The sequence below is a fragment of the Equus caballus genome, chromosome 1 (genome assembly GCF_041296265.1).
Source record: "Equus caballus isolate H_3958 breed thoroughbred chromosome 1, TB-T2T, whole genome shotgun sequence".
In the NCBI taxonomy this organism is placed as follows: Eukaryota; Metazoa; Chordata; class Mammalia; order Perissodactyla; family Equidae; genus Equus; species Equus caballus.
Window position 1 is genome coordinate 65,242,466 of NC_091684.1, and position 21,618 is coordinate 65,264,083.

At 42.2% G+C, this 21,618-nt stretch overlaps 1 protein-coding gene and 1 long non-coding RNA gene across 27 annotated transcripts in view; one reads left to right on the plus strand and one right to left on the minus strand.

Annotated features, from left to right (window-relative positions):
- Window positions 1-21,618, minus strand: part of KCNMA1 (potassium calcium-activated channel subfamily M alpha 1) — a 719,202-nt gene that overhangs the window by 152,130 nt on the left and 545,454 nt on the right. For 18 of the 26 annotated variants that reach the window (XM_023645924.2, XM_023645920.2, XM_070263813.1 and 15 more), the window contains one exon: window positions 9,265-9,333. In XM_023645924.2, the coding sequence (XP_023501692.1) occupies window positions 9,265-9,333 (69 nt within the window). Of the gene's footprint in view, window positions 1-6,676; window positions 6,689-9,264; window positions 9,334-21,618 lie in introns of all 26 variants that reach the window. The other 8 variants (XM_023645902.2, XM_023645884.2, XM_023645875.2 and 5 more) reach the window with 1 other exon arrangement.
- LOC106782055 (uncharacterized) lies at window positions 17,146-19,142 on the plus strand. Its single transcript, XR_001378904.3, has 2 exons — window positions 17,146-17,281; window positions 18,592-19,142. It is a non-coding gene; the product is annotated as an uncharacterized lncRNA (long non-coding RNA).

Here is a 21,618-nt window from a genome sequence, read left to right on the forward strand (position 1 = left end):
AGGTCACACTCTGAGTAAAACTTTGAAGGCACACTGTGCTGTTAATTTTATAGGGGGCCCACCATTCTTTCCCCAAAGATTTTTGTCTAGAGCCTGATGTCCACTGTCCCACACGTTTAGTTGAATAATGCCATCATAAAGCTCTACTGCTTAAGTTCCAGGCTGGCATTCTCCCAAATGCAGAAATCAAAGCAAATCTAGGTTTTAAGGCTGGGTTTGTATAATGAGGCTGCCATGATGGGCTTCTGACTTAAAGCAAAGTTCTAATAATGTTTCCCCTTGGAAACTGCTAATGGATGGTCAACATTGAGTGTTATTGGTCTAATAAAGCTACTGCCACACCAATTTCTCATTACATGACAGAGCATTAATGGGACCCCTATATGTATACAGACACATATATGTATACATACCACGTGTTACTGCAGGGAATGGTACAAGACACCTGTGACCAATGCAGAAGCAAACAGAACAGCTGCATGACACTGAGAAGAACATGGAAGTAGATTCCATGTGCAGCCTATGTAGAAAGAATTAGGTCTACCAGAAAAGTGAAAAATGAAAATGTCAGCAGTTGGAAATACCTAATGATTCCAGTCTGCTGTTTACAAAAATGGATGGGAGTGCTTGAATAAGGTGCATGTGTAGTACATCCTGATTGGGGCAAACTCATTAGAAAACAAATGCAAATTACCCCTAAGAAAACTTTCCCTGCAGGGAACTATGAACCTAGAATTACCCTGTCCTATTTCAGAGTGGTAGAAATAGATTAGCTGACAAAGTTGTGTTTGGACTGACAGAAGAGATAAATGTATACTAGTCTAATAAATGGGTGAAATAAACAAGTTTAATTTTATGCAGATCAAAAACAGAATACAGGAATGTTTTACACAGAGACTGAGATGAGGCTCTGGGCTGAATGGACAGGCAAGTTGGGTCACTAAATGCAGCAGTGTATACAACAGAGAGATTCTTTGATCTGAAAAGCTGGTATTTAAGGTAATAAATGTTTGGAATCAGGCTAAAGGAAGTCCTCAACAGTCTAAAACAATCAAAATGGAGGAGGACAATTAACATGTAATCTTTTTCTGCTGGTAAAACCATTCCAGAAACGTGCTGTAGCCAATGCAGTGATGTAGCAACATAGGAAGGACTCAGGTGAACTTTTCTCCTGTTGGGACAACTCAGAGTAGATGATTATCGCAAAATAATTGTCATCATAAGAATATCCACTCTTACCCATAACAAGAGCTAACAGAAGGTGTCCAATCCTGTGTCATCGCTGTTTTTAACGCTAAATAACAGCAAGAGTCCATGAAGATTTGACTGTTCTGCCCGAGAACCACAGGCAACAACGAGAATCCTCACAGATCAGGAAGCAGCAGGCCACACTGACAGCACAGCTTGCAATGGGCAGCAGCATTGTACCGGCACCGACTAATTACCCTGCACCCGCTCTTCGTGCTGGTCTATTAGCGCTCTGACGTTTCAAGATCACGAGAAAAGATTCAGGCCTTATACAGTTTAGATGGATTCTTTTTTCAAAGCCAATTAAATATGCTGTTTTAGAAGGCAGAATTCTGGATTTTACACATTTTCTTACCCTCTTTCCTGCAAGGCAGTTCTTATATGCCCTGGCTCTGTAATTAGAAATTGGCTCCAAATTCCAGCCTTGCTATTTAGTAGCTGTCTGACTTTGGTGGGTTACTAAACCTCCCTAAAACTCAATTTCCTCATCTACAAGTTAGGGATGATGATAATCACGGTCTTTCTTCAGAGAATTAAGGGAGATAATGCCCAGAAGGCTAAATGCATGTTGGTTCCTGTTACTTTTATTATTTATTATTGTAAAAAAAGCCAAAAGTATATTTCATTTCCAACGGAATTTTCAGATTTTCTTTAGCTGGCTCCATGGAACGGAACACAGGACTTCATATCAAAATATCCTGTCTACAATGAGATGAAGTTACAGGGTGAAGAACTGTACAGTCCAGAATATTGTACAAGGACACACAAAAAATTCCAGGTACTTCTGGGGTCTAAAGGAGTTAATTCCTAAAGTAGGAAAAGTCTACTTTCTAATATGTATTCATATAAGAGTATAAAAAAAGCTTCTGAGTGAAAAAAACCCTATCATGATTTCAACAACACAATTCAAAAGGAGAAACTGGACACTCATCAGTGTCTGGGTGATACATATGTGTAAAACAAGCCTCGCACAGAACCATTTCCCATTTGTACATTATGTGCTTCAGCAGCTGCACTCCCATGATCCATCCCACTGTGTCATGGTGCGAATACAATGATGGCAAGGCTCCTATCAATGGAAAGTTTCTTTTCATTTCCTCTGTTCTTTATCAACAGTGAACAAGCAGTGGCCTCCAGTGAGCATTTGGGATTGGCATTCCAGAGACTGCAGGTTGAAAGAATTTATTATAGCCTTCAAGCTTGCTTTAGTCAAGAGGTGGAAAGGAACGATTTGGGGCACAGATGTAAGGCAGATTTTTTTTAAGTCTCAGGTTTTCTGCCAATGTTGGTTAAACAAGCAGGTGCAGTTGTCAGGCCTTACAAGTTCAGGGTCTGGCCCTGGGCATGTGGATGCAGCTAAGCCTCACTCTCCTCGTCTGTAAAACGGGGTGAATAATCACTAGCTTACAGTGTCACTAAGAGAATTAAAGTACATACTATGTGCTGAGTGACTGTCACATAGTAGATCCCTAATACATGGTCACTATTAATGGTAAGAAAGGTGATTACAGCAACTAAATGAGAAGTAAATAATCTCTCACAGCATCATAGCTCTCCATTTTGTTCTTGGGTGCTAATAAACTACCCAGGAGGTACCCATTGTCAGTGAAAGACCTTTTTACTGACTGCAGTATCCAAAACATCTTATTGCTGCATAACATCTGGAGATGGGGTAATTTGGACCGGCTTTTGGCTGCACAGTGGAGTGTCTCTGTTCCTTAAACCTTATGGCTGATTGTGTAAGGCACCAAAGAACCTCCAAACGACATGACTGACCAAGCTACTCCAGGATGCCCTCTTGTTCTCTATGACGGGGTGAGAGGGTTTAAGTCATCTCTGCATGAGGTCTGAGGCTGTATCATTCACAGCTATCTGGATTAGGCTAAGGCAGACTTCTGGGTGGAAATCAAAAGGATGAGCCCAGCTCTTGAGAATAACGAAGGAGAGAAGTCTAGATACACAAAGATGCCCATTGTGCTGGATTCCACTCATATATTTAAGGGTTTGGCAAAGAACCATGTGTCCCTGATTCCAGGGGACCACTACTATAGTACTCCCTGTGTAAAGGTACAAAGTTTCAAAGACTTTGGGGAAATATATTAGCCTTTTCAATATTTTAGACATTAAGTCTTCTATGCACATTCCAAATCTATAAAGTTTAAATAAAGTTTAATCTTTCTCTTTCAAAAATATAAAAAGATAAGGATCCTAGACGGAAGTAACTTTTTTTCCCGGCAAAGTGCCTACTACTCTTAGAATTTGTTATTGACCTTCTAATGGGAATACACAAATCTTTCCAAAGATCTTTGATCTCCTAAAAGAATATCCAACGTCAAGTTTGTTTTGTTCTTATGACTGCCAAAGGTCTCCCTCCCTGTGCATCACTTGAAATTAATCTCTGGCTCCAACTTTGTCTAATTCACTAGTTTATCAGAGATAAACTTTGAGATGTGTCATGTGGAGAATCAAGAAAATCTCTAAGAAAAATACCCACAGATCAATTAGCAGAATTCCATTAGGGACATCTTGGCAAGGGCAAGCTTTCTCTCATTTCAAGGAACCTATAAATGATCCCCATTCTTGTATGACCTTGTTCATTTCCAGTGAAAACATTCAGTGGCAGCTGGAGGCGAAAGGCTGGTGTGGTCTCTTCCCCAAGGATTCTTGTTCTCTCTTTTTCTTTTGCTCTTAGGCTGGTTTTACAGATTTTATTTTTTTTCTTTTTCTCCCCAAAGCCCCCCAGTACATAGTTGTATATTCTTCATTGTGGGTCCTTCTAGTTGTGGCATGTGGGACACTGCCTCAGTGTGGTTTGATGAGCAGTGCCATGTCCGCACCCAGGTTTCGAAGCAACGAAACACTGAGCTGCCTGCAGCGGAGCGCGTGAACTTAACCACTCGGCCACGGGGCCAGCCCCCTTTAGGCTGGTTTTGAATCTAGACTTAGTCTCTGATTCCTCACCCACTGTATGGAGCAAATACATATTTTGTGTAAGGAACTCACAGTTGGGTAAAGGAGTGAAAGGTCTGATCATGTTTTATTTACTTTTGTAAATATGTTTCTCTTAGTATCAAGCTTTGAGCCCTGCATGCAATAGGCACTTTTCAACTGTTTACTGAATGAACGAAAAACATAAATCATTGGCCTCAGTTCCAAAAGCGTTCCTTTCCCTCTCTAGTAAGACCAAGCTACAATCTCATCGCTCATGCCAACCAAAGGAGGGATCACACTTCTTCTAGGAGGTGGGCAGATGAGCTAACAATCTCCTAGATGCAGAAAGTATAAATATGTAAATATAGAAACAGTTGGTAATTCAACTGAAACATATTTTTTAAAGGAAACTTTTATCCATTATGGATAAATATGACAGGTGTGTATTTCTCTCCTCCCCATTCCATTTTTGGTAGGTGTAATGTACCATTCCCCAAGCAAGTGCTAAAATATCACTCACGTGAGAATATAGTTTGTACTTGATACATGGTAATCATATGTGTCTAGCAAGCTAATGGGACTTCATTAACAAGAGCAAGAGAATTAGAACCATCAAGGCCTTCAGTTCATGCTGTGCCCAGATGAATCACGCCCCTGGGAAGTTGCCTCTCTGACCATACAAGGTCATAGACAATTGCTATTGGGTGGGGCTTTGAACCAATTGTTTCGCCTCTCAGGGAGCACAACTGCCCTCTGGTTGTGGGCTGTGTTAGGACACAGCCTACAGAAACCCCAAATCTCAAATCTTATTGCCTTTTTGGAACTTTTCATTTCTTCTGGGCCTTAAAATACATGCTGCTAGAGTCCCACACAACTAGACACACACACTTTTACTAATAAAATATATTTAGGAGACACAGTTGTGTATTCCATGCTTCAGTATACTTAAGCCCAGTTCACTTACACAGAGACAGCTTAATAAAGATTGCTCCCAGTTGGTCAGACTTGAATGACCACCACTGCGGTCTGCCAATGATACGGGCAAAGACTTGCTTAGCCTAAATCAATCTCAATAATTTTAGAAATGGTATTTTAAAATATACTTTGCACATAAGGAAAAAAAGCAGCCATATGAGATGGGGAAGAGGTAGTTCCTTTGGGAAGGACAATGCTGGATATTTGGTTCTGGGAGCAAGCCATGTCACTTTCTGGTACACTTTAGGACAAGTCATGCCTACATCACAACATGCCTTCACCACAAGATAAAAAGACTCAAAGGCCAAAAGCCAACAGTAGAGGTGCAACCACTGTGGACCTCTGAAGATGCAAAGTGTTGCAGTAACTTCTCGCAGTTGGATCATATCAATAATACCAAACTGACAGGAAGCCACCTCTATTTTCACACATCTACTCAAAAAATCATATAAGAATCTGACTTTGGAAAGAATTTCAGATACACACACGCACACACACGCACACACACAAGTACAAACATAAATATGACAGTGATGACAACTATGAAGAAAAACAACTCTTGAGAAGATGAACTAGTAGGCATCTCAATGGTATGTTTTCAACAATACTGTCTTAGAGAACACATTATTGAAAAACTACAGTAAAAATGTTAACCCCCAAATTAAAAAAAACAGTCAATGAAGATTTAGTCATGCTTCATGCAACATAAAACAGCAGCAAAACAGGGTGAGGTCACATGGTGAAAGTTGAGATGCTTCATATTAAGAAATATGCCCAAACACATTAGGAAAAAGATAAAGCCATGAGTTCATCTCAATAAACAGTACTCATTTAGTAAATCAAAAGTGATAATCTAGCAATTTAGTAGCAGTATTCTAAGTCTGTACTGAGTACTGCCTGAGAAATAAAAAATACAAAATATTATCATCAAAATAAGTGTAAGGAAAGAGAGTTAAGTGTAAGGGCTTGGTCTCTGTTTTGTGGATAAAAGAACACAAATTCTGCTCTACAAATTCGAACTAGACACAGGGAGGAGGAGGTCACTGGGAATGTGGATGTGGTATGCAGACAAATGGCACCACAGAGTCTGGCGGACACCAAGACACATCAGGACAGGACAGAAACAGACACCAAGGGCTGGAGAGACACACCCTCCTTTTCAACTTTAATAACATTTGTTCCCATCATTGGTGCCAGGACTGAAAACGGGATCGTGCCTTTCATTTTTTTTAGATTTCCTGCAAAGAAGTTAGTGCGTCATCCAAAAGAATCAACAAATCCAACAAGAAAAGCAATATGCTACTTTCAATTTTTATGTACTCTAGTTGGAGAGGTGTTTATATAAAAATATACATATATATAAAAATATATATATATACTAGACAAGGGAATGAGATTATATATACATATACACATATATATAATCTCTATCTTCCTGAATTCTTGGCAAATGGTTAGTCCTGTGGTTAGAAGTGAAGACAGAGGGTGAACAGTGGAAGGAAAGTTAACGAAGAGTGCATACCGCTTTCGGCTTCTGCAAAACGACAAGAAAAGAGTTTAAAATCAAACAACTTGATAATAAATTGACTGACACCAGAAGGAAAGAAGGAATAAAACCTTTGTTTCGAATTATTTGAAGGATGTATGTGAAAACAAGGTTTTTCAGCAAAGCATGGAAACAGTATCATGGGGTGAAACAACCACAAAGGAGGTAGTTAAACACAGGTTGGAGGCAGGGGCGGGCAGGAGAAGCGGGGTTGTCTGAATTTTAACATCCGGTCACTGAGAAAATGTGAGAGGAAAAAAAATGCGAAATCTTTAAATGAAGAAAAAACTCAAAATTATTATCTCAGGAAGGGTCAAATCTTGATCCATCTTAACATGGATACTGTGTTTGAGAAGTCCTGTGTTTTCTCAAAGACATGCTCCACATTCCCTCAAACACACCTTTTTCCACAAGAACCAACGTGCTTCCACACTGAGACCAAGCCACTTTTGAGGATTAAAGCTAGTAACCGCACACAGAAAGCCAAAACAAAGCCAAACAAGTTCTTTCTGCCCTTTTCTGAAAAAAAAAAAAAGAAAATCTAAAAAACTATCAACAAAGCTTTGTTGAAAACATCAGACTTGTGAATTAACTGGAGGGCCCATCAAAGAAAAGACTTTGTCTTCAGGGAGAGCTCTGAGTTATTTTCTTAAACTGGTGACAGCAGATTCACACTGAATCATTAACAGCCTTTCACCCTCCCTCCTTGTGACCAAATGGTGGCAGGTGGGAGATGACTGGTCAAGGTTCAGGGTGCAGTCTTCTGCCATGAAATTATTCTGGAATGGCCGAGAAACACTACTCAGCATCAGCATCACCCACATCATCACACTTTTTTGAGAGATGCACAAAAGTGATGAAGAGAGAACGCTGAATTACACAAAGATTTACTAACTTGGCAACATGAAGAATATCGTTTGCAAAAACCCAGGATACACATTTTCCCCAAGACAGGTACAAGTCAGTATTGGCAACAACATGGGCAAGCAGCAATCCCAGAGACATCCACCTTATCTGTTGAACAGCAAATATCCAGGGCTCTAAGGTTTTGCAAATAATGTTCTTCATTTTGCCAACAAAGAAAAGAAGAATGTATATCTGTATACATATTTGTTAACTGCTATGGCCATGTTCTACATGTGGCCACCAAATCTACCATTTTTTTTTTGAGGAAGTTTAGCCCTGAGCTAACTGCTGCCAATCCTCCTCTTTTTGCTGAGGAAGACCGGCCCTGAGCTAACATCCATGCCCATCTTCCTCTACTTTATACGTGGGACGCCTACCACAGCATGGCTTGCCAAGCAGTGCCATGTCCACACCCTGGATCCGAACTAGCGGACCCCGGGCTGCTGAAGCGGAACGTGTGAACTTAACCGCTGCACCACCGGGCTGGCCCCCCATTTTTTCTTTGTGCTGGTTGATTTGGATTTTCAAAATAGCTTAACATTTGATCAGATTGACTTTGTGAGCAATCTGATCTGGAGATTAAGGTAACAGAGAACATTCGATCGACTTGCTTACAGTCCAGTGTTTTTGTCATAGAGACACAGACTGCACATTTGGAAGGCTGGCTTTATTAAGTCATTCATCCAGATAATGAAAACTCCTTAAATGACGATAGTAGGAAACTTCTAGTCTTGCCCTGCACTCTGCTGAGTTATTGAGGCCTATGTTGGAGTGCATCTGTACTCCACACTTGGGCATGTACAGGATGACTAATTTTCTATAGGTGGGAGCAAACCATGAATGTCATTTCAGAGGACAAAAGCCCGGGCATCTCTCAATGAGCTCTCTTTCCCCCAAAACTATTGCTAAGAAGTGGGAAGCAAAAACCATCTGTATTTCATCTGTAATGCGTACAGTACTCCATCAACAAAACTCCTTGTTTATGTGAGGCTTCCTTCTTCCAGCATGAACTCATATATTGACTGGGGTGTTATCTATTCCAACCAGACCCAGGTCCTCATCAGTGTGATTTGCACATAATTAAGTGCAAAATAAATAAATAAAGAGGGCTCCTGCCTCTGAGCCCTGCTCTCCTGGCTAATTTACATGAGGCTGATATTACGCCACCTGGATTTCAGTAGCACCGGGAGAAGCACATATGGTACACAACAGGCTGCTTGTAATTTGGCTATCAAGAGAGCTGGTATCTACCATCACAACCCTACCCCATGCTTGCTGTGAAGGAGACCAGAGTCCACCTGCTTTTTGCTCACAGCAGTAAAAAAAATGGGTTTAGGACAGGGTCTGTCCCCTTGTTTCATGCTGAGGGGTGAAAAGTACAAGTTGACATGATTGGGTGGAGACTGAGATGCCTCATCGCTTTCCCCTGGAGAAACTCTCTGTGAATGCCCAGTGGGCTTGGGACGCCAGGCAGCTCTGAGATAGAAGCGGCAGTGTTTAGTTGAGCATGCCTTGAAATGTGCCCTAGGGTCAGAGAGGTATTGCATCAGGGTTACAAGCAAAGAAATAATGTGTAAAAAAGGAGAAGTGGACTGAGCGTTCTGTGCGCATTCTCACCATCATAATGTCAGCTGGCTGCTGGGTCATGCCAAACTTACCGGCTCTCTCGATTGGCGGACTTGTACTCAATGGCTATCATTAGGAGCTTGAGCTTCACAAAACACAGCCTGCAATGAAATGGAGAAACCTCCTAGTCAGTGCTTCTGAACAACCAGAGCCACATAACAAACACTGTTGCAACCTTTCCATCTCCTAATGCAGTCATTATGCAAGAGACCCTCATTCCACAGTCACTGTGCCAAAGGTAGGGGGGTGGGAGCGACACCTCCCCATCTTCCCCATTAAACCTGATTTCTTGCAAGTGATAAGGCGCTGAATGTTCCAAGTGCAAATTGCGCTCAGGTCTGGATGTCTAGACACAGACCCCAAGCAGGGATTTATGCCTGGGGATTCATGCCTGGCCAGATTCATTAGCTACTTAGTTGGGTAGTAAAATGTTAACTGCAGGGGGAGGGAGGTATTTGGAGCAGCTGGACCTGTTATTTGGATTCCATTTTGTCTTTTGTGCAAATAGCTCATATTGTTGTTCCAAGCAGACCCCTGTGCGCTCGGAATGATGGTAATAATCTTTAGCCTCCGTGTAACTGCCCAGCACATGTCTGCAGCACTGTCACTCCTGGCTTCATCCAAGCTGTCTTACCTCATCTGCCCAGTGCTCATGCCCGCAGCCCAGACAGCTTTGAGGCTAGCTCATTCCTGCCTCCAGGCCTTCACTGATGCTGTTCCTACCCCCCGGGAATGTCTTCTCCTTGCCTCTCCACCCCACCCATCCTTCCAGGCCCATGTCAAATCTAGCCTTCTGTGTAGGTCTTCTCCAGCTGCTGCCAGCCTCTGATTTTCTATTCTCAGAACTCCTCCAGCACCTTCTCTGCAGCCACATCATTTAGCCCTTCGTCAATTTTATACTGACTGTGGCTACTCCTGATGTTTCATGTGTAGGAACTTTCTCTCCTCAACCAGCATAACTTCTTTAAGAGTTTGGGGCTTGTTTAAAATTCCCCATAGTGCCATATATGGAACCACTGATATAGAGAAGCTCAACAAATGAATGATTTCGACTTAGCGGGGTTCAATTCTTAGAAAATAATAAAAGGTCCAGTAAAATATTTATACACAAAGATGTTCAAGGTAGTAATATTTATACAGAGTAAAAAAAATTGAAAGCAACCTAAATGTCCAATAATGAGGCAATGGTTAAGTAAAGTATGGTACAATATAGTAATAGCATTCAAAATAACTTTCTGAAGAATATTTCAAGGTAAAAGGTCAACAAATAATATTATATGGATATGAACATGTGAATAACATGATACAATTTGATGAAAATATATATTTATATGCTCATAGAAATAAAAGCTCACACCAACAAAAAAAGAATTATATATTATATTACAAGTTTCTACTATGAGCATTATCACTTATGTTTTATGGACATTTTGGATAATAAAACATTAGTTGACTGCTAGATTAAGAAATGAGCTGATGGTTATTTAGTTCCAGCATTCTAAGGGGGAGGAGAGGCTGGGGCACAGGTCAGGGCCTTTCTTGGTGGTCTCAATCCCCGTGATATCCCAAAGAGGGAGATATTACCCTCGTTATTCACACTTCTATTTATATCTCTATTTTACGGGTAATGAAACTAAGGCTCAGAAAGCCCATGTAACTTGTCCAAGGTCTCCAGCTAGTGCCTGGCAAGATATACAACATCTTCATCCTCAGTGAAGCCTATTTTGTCTCGGGAGAGATAGGCAATAGGCAAATATATAAGTGAATAAGGAATAAATTTCCAGATGAGGACAAGTACTATGCAGAAAATAAAACAACCTAACAGGATAAAGAGGAACTTGGAAGGTATGTTATTTGCAATGGTCCAGGAGGATCATTTTGAGGAAGTGACCCTAGAGCACAGAGCACAGGAGCATGAGGAGAAGAGGCAGGCAATGAAAGGATCCAGAGAAAGAGCTTTCTGGGGAGTGGAAACAGCGAGTGCATGGGCCCTGAGGCAGGAAGAAACTCAGGGTTTTTGAGGATCAGCAATAAAGACAGAGAGACTCCAGCTGATTGAGAAAAGTCTAGAGTGATAGGTCTAGGGGCTAGGCAGGAGCAAGATCATGAAGCCTTTGCTGACCACGGCAAGGAGTCTGCAGCTTATTCTAAGTGGAATGGGAGGCTTTGTGTCAGTTTTAAATTGAAAAGCAACATAATCAGATGTGTTGGCCTTGTGGATGTGTCGCTTGCAGGTAAGGTACTGGTGAAGGCCCCATGCTCTCCACTAATAAGAGCAACTGCTCATTCTTTCATGTGAAGTCACGGTCCCCGATATTGCTCTGAACAGACAGTCAGATTTCAAAGGACCACTTTCATCCAGGCATATTTGGGCCCTCCCAGTGATTTGCAGGTTTTCTGATTCCTGTCAGACTCTAATGACCTGGGCTTTGTGCTGATCATTCAGTTGGCTTAAGCACCAAGCCATGTATCCAACTACAGCTGGGAAAATGTTCTTCTTAATTTGTCCCATAGAGCACCGTCAACATGCACCATTGACGGGGCTGTTACTTCTGGAGCTTAAGTTGTTTTAAGTATCAGATGGCTTATGCAGTATTTGTTGAACCAAATTACCAGATTAAGTAATCACTTTCTAATGTAAATAGCACCTAAATGCCAAAAACTCAAAGAAAAGACTGGTCTTAACTTAGCATGGATTATGAAGAGGCCACTCAGCTGTTATTCTATGAGCAATGGCCACGCCAGTTTGGGAGTCTGGCAGTTCATGGGATCAAGGATCTTAATTGCTGTAATGACCTGATCCTACTGGTGAGAAGGGAAGAAACAATTCATAGTAATGGTGAAGTATGTCTTCCTAGCTACTATGATACCATTTACCAACTAGATTTAAAAGAAAGGAGCTTTCTAATGCAGAAAAGTCAATAAAATCTATGTGGCCTTGTGCACATTCCTTAATCTAGCAAGGAGTGGGCCAGCAGATCTCTGAGTCCTCTTTCACAACTTTCGAATACATATCTTGGATGATTCTATATTGCCTTATGGAAGTCTCTTTTTAAGAAGCCCTCTGGCCCAAAACAAACCTTTGCTCACTAGCCGAAGACGCAAAGAGGAAAGGGACAGAGTGATATAAACCAGGTGATCATATGCAAATAGTGCCACAGCTGCAGATTTTCAGACTCAGGCTCCCAAAGTTGGCTGGGCCTGTGCTTCTTATACAGATGACCAACTGAGGTCAAAAGAGGGGAAAGTGACTTGCCCAAAGTCAAATGGCCTTTACGTAGAAAAACAAAAGTGGAAATCAAGCAACTTGTTCAAGGCTAAACAACTTTTATGTAGAAATGTCAAAGTAGAAATCAAGTCTCAGTGCAGTGTGCTACACAGACGCTTCTCATCAAAGCAGAGGAAATGAAGTGGGGGCCAGAAGCCCAACAAGCAGACTTGCTCTATTTGCTCAGTGCAGCGTTTTTAAAAAACTGGAATTAGATACCAACAGGTGATTTCATATAAAAATTAGCTTTTCAGCTTTCCTTGATAAATCAGATATGGCCACCCTGGAGCCACATTTTGTATGGCTAAAAGGGACCAGAGCTTCGAAGCACTTAACCCTCTGAATGGGACATGTGCTCTCCAATGAGCCACAGTCCCCCCCGCTCCCTGTGTCTCAGATCTCCTCTCTCTTCCACTCTTTGTTGCTAATGGCCTGCCCCCTACAGGCATCTAAGCTTTTAATCTCTGCTGTAATGAGTATCATAGTCTGGAAGTTTGCAAAATACAAATCTTGAGTAAGTTACAATTTACATTGGAAACACAACTATGTCTCCCCCTGTTAAAATGACAGTTTTTTGTTAGATTCTGCCACAAAGAGTTGCCAACGTCAGGGTCCTGGGCTTAAGGCTGCAGCAGAGGTGCAGCCTCTGTTGAGGTGCCAGTGGAGAAGAGCAGATCAAGGCAAGTAAACAGGAGACTGGGTGTTGGATTTGTGGTCATCACTTGTTTACTCATCTCTCTGCCCTCAAGACTGAGCTTCTTCAGTGCAAGACATGGCTTTGTCTCCCTGGTATTTTGCAAAGAGCAGAGAGTAAGCTTTGACTAAATGCTGATTAAATACATGTATGAAAGACTGGGGAGCAGAACGTCATGAGTTGCTGGAATGACACAGAGGAGATAAAGTGGTAAACTAGGAAAGGCTAGTTTAGGCAGAGAAGGCTTGGAAGTGGGTACAGAATCCTGAAACAAGATGCTTCTTAACTTGTCTTGCTCCTTAGAAGCAGACAGATTGGAAAAGAAGGCCGTAGAAGGAAGTAACAGTGACATGCTCTGGGGATCTAATTTTTGCCTTCAATCCACTATGCCATGATGTAAGTACAATTCTAAAATATAGACAGCAATTTCTCCTTGGGACTGTCTACAGATCCTGTTCCAAGGGGTTCATTCTCAGGAATGGGCCTTCAGGCTACCTAGAACTGATGTCCTGAGATTACATATTTACTTGCATTATTCAATATCATTTTTTTGGTGAAGCAAAATGGGCTTTGCTCAACCAAGCTCTATAGTCATTCTATGGCTTTACTCAGTCTATGGTGTTTTAACACATACAGGACTAGGGTAGGTGAGAAAAAAGGCTTAGGGTGAGGTAGGGTATTAGAAAGAAGCAAGAAAGCTTTCACAATGTGATAAACAGGAAGAAATTAGCCTTAAGATAGCCAGAATTTATCTCTTGGTTTCTAAAATAAAATGTCTCAATATGTCCAATGCAGAAAGTTGTCACCGGTTGCAAAAATAATTACAGGGGAATAGAAATGCCTTCTTTAAAAAAAAAAAATGCCACGTCACAAAATGGTCTTAAACCAGCAATCTGCAATAAAACTGTTGTAATAAAAAGTTAGATTGCTTTCTTGATAATTATTAAGTAGAGGTCTACCAAATTTGACAACGACATTATACAAAGCCTTCTTTTTTTTACTGCCAACATCATCTGTTAACTACAGTAGTTTCAACCCAGATGTTCCTGAACAAAGGCTCTTAAGAATTAGAGTCCAACTGTTTCTACCTACCCGGAGGGAAATAAAATGTTCTTGCCATTAAATCAGTCCCCTTGACTAGAAAGATTGCTTGCTAGTGTGAATTAAGCATAGAAACTTGCGGTAAGGATTGCACCTTCTAATGTGCTCAGGAAGAGTACGCAAAGACGTGGTTTGGGGCTGCTGAAGATGGCTCCCCCAGGAGCGAGCTGGGCGAGGACAAAAGAGGCAGCTCTCACTGTGCCCTCCAAACCCAATTCCACCCAGAAGCACAGGCTCCTCTTCAGTTATCCAGAGGGACCCTGGGAATGTCAGGCTGACACATGCAATCAGAGTAGATGCAGATGGAAATCCTGGACATTGGGAACCCAGATCTTTAGGATCTAGGGGCTAGAATGAAAAAGACTTACATATAAAAGCTTTGATTTAAATGATAGGCTCTTGAAATGGAAACATCTAGCTAAAGAAAATTTGAAACAGTGTGATTTGTAAAACTCAGAACCAAGAAAACAGAAGTGATTTAAAATGATGTTTAGACTCCATTTCCAAATGACTTTGATAGAGGTGGAATGGGAAGCTTTGGAACACCCCCACCCTCAAACACACACACACACACATACACACACTCACCTTATCTCCACTAGCACACCTATGACACTTGAATTTAAAAATAATTACATTCTTTGATACAGACAATTAGAATTTTCCTAAAATGTGAATAAATGCATTTTTAGAAGGCTTTGCTATTATTATTAATCAGAAACATAACATGTAAACTGTGTGTTTGTTATGCATACCCAGCATCAAGTCAAGCCCCTAGCATTCATCCCATTTCCAATTGGACTGCATCCCTGACCCCTCCTGTAGAGACTTCTAGACCTGCCATTGCCTCTGTAGCCTTTGATAAAGGGTTTTAATGGATTAAAGGTGATAATAGATTTTGGTTTGTTCACTAGCATGTAGAAGGGTAATTGGTCCTTTTCTGGGTCCCTGCAGCAGAAATAATCATACATACTGTATTACTGTTTTCCTATATGCTCAGCCCTATGTATAAGACCACCAAAATAATTGGATGAATAGGGCTAGTTTTTTGAGGAAAAATATTTTTTAAATATGAGACTTGAGCCTTTCCACAAATTCTCATAAAATGCTCATTTCTGCAGCCTGGCTAAATAAATCGATCATATAATATTCGGGTCTGCCAGTTTCTTTATGCTCCATGTTCAAATTCAAATGTCTTTCTCTAAAAACTAATGATTTCACAGAACTCAAGTTAAACTAGCTGTAGCTTTCATTGGGCAGGAGACCCAGCTTTCTCTAGGTAGCTAGTCTTAAGTTTTGCTTTCTCAAGTGGCTTCACTAGAAAGATCTGTCCATGAAAACAACAAAGGATGAGAGCATGATTTTCTGAATGTTTAGGGGCCCTGAATGCAGGTGGATGAGAGGATAGAGAACCGCCCTCCACCAGGCCCCACACTCTTAAGCCAGCACAAGAGCATCCACACTTCCATCTGGGCTTGAGGGCAGAATTCCTGCCCTTTAGCACAGCAAAGATCTGATCAGAGTTCCCCAAGTTACCCAGGCATTAAATACTCCACATCAAATCTGAATTTTAACTGCTCCATCATCTGCAGGGGACAAAGAGGGACACCTTATTTTAAATACATCCTTTGTCCTAATCCCCTCTGAGCTGTAAAACCTGATACAGTTAAGATTTTCTATTTTGCAGGTGATGACTGACTGGCTAATGTGCTCACTGTGAGATTCAGAACCTGGAACATAGTGTTCTTGCTCTTGGAGTAGCCCAACCTCTGAACCTGTGGTTTCCTTCAGTTCCTCCTTCCCTCCCTCCCTCCCTCCTCTCCCCTCTGCCTTCACTTTCTTACCTTGAGGCAGCGGGGTGCATCCTCACCTTTTCTAGCTCTCATCATAAAAACACTATCGCTGTTTCCCCCTGAAAACATCACATGTCAAAAGAAATCTGATTTTTCTTCTTCTCTCATCTAAAGGGGAAACCAATTGGCTGTTATTGGAAAATCTCAAAGAGACATGGGTGTTAAGATGGTTCTGTTTGGTACTGTGTACTCCCAGCCTCCTGATTCCCTACCACTTAGAATTCCCTTTTCCGTCTTTAGTTCCTCTCTGAATCCAACTGCCTTACAAGGCACAGCTCAAATGTCATTTCTTCCAAGAACCCTCTCCTGGTCACCTCCAGCCTACAGGGAGCTCTCTCTCCCTGTAACTCTTAGCATCCGTCCTCCAGTTGCATATATTCATCAAACACTTATCAATGGGTGTTTAGCTCTCCCTGAGGATGGGTATTATGTTCCTTGGCCAGACTGCAAACTCTCAGAAGGCAGCTGCTGTAGGGAAACAGATCCTTTACCTGGCATTCACAAGTACTGGTATTAATCTTTTAATGTGCATATATTTGACCAAATCTAATTGCAGGTTCCTCTAGGGATGGCACCATGCCTGGCATACTGGCACACATATACCAAGTTCATTAAATATCTAATTGATTGGCTGGCTGGTAACTGATGGCAGAATTTTCTAAAAGGTAAGAGTAAATATAACCTGGAATGCCACAATGTATTTCTTTCTTTCTCAATGCTTACATTATATTCCATGGGACAAGATAGAGAGGGGGTGGGAGGAAGAGAGGTAGGAGAGTGGAAAAGGATATTAACTACTACTGAGAGATAAGTAACATCATTCTTGTTTCAGAAATGAGGAAACTGGGGGGCAGCTGGTACCTAGCAAAGGAAGGAGGTATGCGGAAATCAAATACCTTGTCCCAAATCACATATCCAGCAAGTGGCTGATCTAGGGGTTTGACCCCAGGCCTTTGTGACTCCATAGTTCATACTCCATGACATCACACAGCATCTTATTATTGGAACTGCTCATAGTGTCAAACATGGCCTCATACCCCAGCCCCTCACTTCTGCCAGGGGTGAGCTAGCCATCTGCACCCTCCACAGTTGCCTGCTGAGGAAGGAAAGGAGTGGGAGGAAAAAGGAAGCAGGTAGTTTTCTGGTGTTCAGAGAACAACGGGTGGCACTCTCTCCTTCATATCCCAAAGCTCCTTGCCTTGATCTTACAGCCACACAGACCCAGGGGTAAGCCAGCCATGCAAAACCCAGGGGAGATGCTCAGGAGTTGCTGGAGCTTAAAGGGGCATCCTGGGGAAGGTCCAGAACATGTCTACCATGATCTCCAACAAGGCCAAGAGGCATCTTTGAGGGTTGCATCCTGAACTGCCCTTGTTTCCTCTGTACTTCTTTGCATTTTAGCACTTATCAGTTCTCCCACCCTTAAAGTGCTGTTACTATCCTTAGTGAAAACCTGGTGGAGAGCATTAAGGGGCTCAGTGCCCCCAGATCCTTTCTCTATATTGAATTGGATGAGGTCTGGGGAGTAGGGAGAGCAGTCAGAGGTTTACTTGGCATGGTAGAGTGCAGATTTATTCCTGGAGATTGTAGAATAGCCTAAGTGAAGAAGGAATGATGGCAAGCAAGCTCACACAAAGGCTCCAATCCCAAAAACATTAGCTTGCAAGATGTGGCCCACCTACGATTCTATGACTTGGCTACAATCAAAGAAAAACATTCCAGTCACTGAGCCCAAAGTGGGGAATAAGAAGAGGTTATTCCAGCCTGTGGTGTGGAGAGATGGAGTCAGTTGGGGCTCCCAGTCATCAGACTTTGAATCAGAATCACCCGACTTGCATGTAAAAGATTCAGATTTTTTAGAACTTATCCCATACGTTAAAATCTGGAAATGGTGCCTAGAAACCTCTCCACTTAATAAGCTCCCTAGGAGTTTCTTAATTAGCTAGCCTCATCTAGCAGCTACTCCAAGCTGCTCCCAATTGCAAGAGGCCCCAGCATCGAAATCCTGGTTCTATAACTTGTCGGCTAGGTGGCTTTGGAAGGGGCACCAACGTCCTCTGAGTCACAGCGTCCTCATTTATAAACAGAGACAGTGATATTAATATAAACCTCACAGGATTGTTGTGAGGATTAAATGAGAAAACATAAATGAAATATTTAGAAATGATATTGCATTTTGCCTAAATTAGTTACTGTTTTTGGAACAAAGCTGCATCTTCTAGTGATATACATGGTGAAGCCAAAAGGCTGGTGCAGAGAAGTCAAAATGTATAACTGGCATGAGTCTCACCTGGACAGGAGAGCATCTCTCTGCTTGAAATTTTTAAAAAGCTTGCCTCAGGGTGTCTTCGGCCCCTCTTGCCTCTCTTCCTCCCCCATTCTGTTCTCTTTGGAAACAACTTCAAATTTCACCCCTTTCTCCTTCCCCTTTATCTTTTCATAGAATGACTCTCCCAGCTTCTGAGAAAACGCCAAGCTCTCCTGTGTGATGACTCCACTCTTCAAGGGGGCTCTGCCAGCTCAGGGCAAGAGCAAATTTATTTCTTTTCATGCTTTAAGATGTTATTGGCTGCATATTGTTTTAATGCAGCACGTAATTACAGAAACTGCTCTGAAAATCTGTATATTTTATCTGTGCTTTATTATACCCAGAATAATCCCCAATTCTTTTTCTTCTACATGAACCAGCTTAAAATATATTTTGGCGTCCTTTATGTCATCTTGAAATTGAATAGCCAATTCTTACTGTAATGAAAATACTTCTGCACCAGCCTGGTGATATACAACACTACACTCTAATTACGGCTGTGCTTTAATTAACCTGAATTGAAGAGTGTTATCATTAAACTGCTGGTAACTTTGAGTTATGGCTTTTCTTTAATTTAAAGTAGAAAGCACAGATAATTAAGCCTCCAGATAATCAAATGCTTGAGGAGAGCTTCAATGTTTTGGGAGGTTCCTAAATCTCATTAAATGTCCTTTCTTTATTGATTATTTCTACCTCTGCTGTATCATTGTGTTAAACGAATAATAGCACTAAGTTGAACACATTCTCACTCACATCAGAAGTTTCTTTGTATTGCAGACGCTGTACTGAACAAATACTAAATTCTCTGACAAGAAGGTGTGTCTGAGGCGTTTTCTCCTCCTTGGCGACTGTTCTAAACTTGGAAATCTATCAAGGGAAATGTTTTCAGCAGCCACTAGTGTCCAGCACTAGCTCCAAAGGCTCCAAAGGACAGTGAAGTTTCACACCACACAGTGGGTCAGAGTTGGCAAACTGACAGGTCTACAGGGCCAGGCCTGGGATGTAAATGCAAATTTGGTCTGGTTTAAGACATCAGGGAGGGGAAGGCCTACACTAAACCCTTTCTTACAGCAGACTGGAGCCAGTGAGCATTTGGCAGAAATGCAACTCCTGTGTTGGCTCATCAGATTTTCAAGAGAGGCCAGAAATCCAGTTTTTATGTGAAATACAACTCTTTTGAAATATTGGCAACTAACTTTTAGGAAATTAAATACTGTATAGGGCAAAAACATGAGTCAAATTTACCCTGTAGGTATCACAGTTGCAGCCCCTAGGGGTAGCAGTCCTAATCCTCTAGGTTAACACTCTTAAGCTTGGTTCCAAGGAGCAGAGTAAGAGAAGCAGTGGGAAAGTCCCGAGGGAAAACTTATGTTAGACATAAACACTGGTCAAGCCAGGGAAAATCAACAGCCAAGGAAGGGGGCTTTGCACGCTCCCCTGCTAATGCCCCCAATGCCAGAGGACATCTCCAGGCCCCGGCAGCTCTGCTGTGTGCTCAGACTATCCCTGCCTTAGCTATAGGGGGCCTCGATTGCCTTTTTATAAAGCCAGCTTCTATTGTAAGTCCTGAATTCTCCTGGGCTTTCTATCCTAGGCAGGCCAAGCTCCAAGGTGGAAATGATCCCCTGGGACAGCTTCAGTGTTCCAGGACCCAATGTCTCTGAATGGTTAACTTCTTTGTGTGGCAGAAAGAGAAATAGCTCTCAAATAAAGGAACACGTGGGAGTTACAACAGGGCATCCATTTTCAGAAAATAACTCCTTCCGAATCAATTACCTATTCACTTTTCCAGTGCATTGAGCATTTAGACTTTCCCTTAGAGACAGGGTGGGAAATGTCAGTAAACAGCCAAACCATTTTGGACTGCTTCAGGTCTGGGCCAGGGATGGAGAGAGTGCGCCTGCTGTGCTCACTGACAGGAGGCTCCAGGCAAACACCAGACTCCTAGGCACTCTGTCCCCTCTCCACTGCACACCGACAGGAAACCGTGAGACAGAGGAGCCCGAGAGCCCCCAGGACTAGCCTCTTCAGATCTCCCTTTCCAGAAGGCAGGTTTGGTGTGTAGACAGGCAGACAGCACAAGAGAGCAGCTTTGCTTCCTCAGCCCAATGGGTTCCCAGATTCCCATTTCTTCCTAGTTTTTATCAGTGAGACTGAGCTTATCAAATCCTTTGCTAAGGTGTCGGTAATCAGGCTTAATGTTTCAGCATTCCCAGGAAAATTGTGTTTTCACAGGGGACAGAGCCCCTGTTTGACTTAAACCCAACATCTGAGATTCTAAGTGGGGAATCGGAGGCAGTGTCATTAAGGAAGTTTCTTGGGGACCAAGACACCTGGAGCTTCTGAGATTATACCCCTTAGGTATTCCCTGTTCTACCTCGAGGTGCCATGACAGGCTGGGACTGGTCCTGCTCAGATCCATCCTGCTGAGCCAGTATAAGGACAAGTTAAGCCTTCTTCTTTTTAGTGAAGAAGACTGGCCCTGAGCTAACATCAGTTGCCAATCTTCCTCTTTTTGCTTTAGGAAGATTGTTGCTGAGCTAACACCTGTGCCAATCTTCCTCTATTTTCTATGGGGGATGCCGCCCCAGCAAGGCTTGATGAGCGGTGTGTAGGTATGTGCCCAGGATCTGAACCAGCAAACTCCAGGCCGCCAAAGTGAAGTGGGCGAACTTAACCACTACGCCACTGGGCCAGCCTCAAGCCTTCTTGTTGTAACACGGTGGTTGTCCATGTTGGGCCAAATTGCTAAGGACTTTTCCAAGGCCTCCTTCTGTACATTTGGTTCCACATTTTCTCAGCAAATTGAGGACACACTTTGAACAGTGGCTTCTCTGATGTCTCTATGATCTGATTTAATTGAAAAAGAGATTAAAATCCCTTTCATCAAGGAGTTAGCAAGATTGGTTTGGCCTGGTAAAATCAGAGAGTCATGGGTTCATGCCACCCTTCACAAATGAGTCTCTGTCGCAGGAGAATAATTCAAGACAAGCAGGAAAACTGCAGTTCATAATTTCGTACAAATGATACGTCCAAGCCTGAGATTCTCAGGACTGGAGGGAAATGTAGGGCCAGCAGAAATCCCCAAGGCAGGGACCATGTAATGACCCACTTTCCCACTCATCGTACAAGGCTGAGCACACAGGATACCCTCAGTAACTG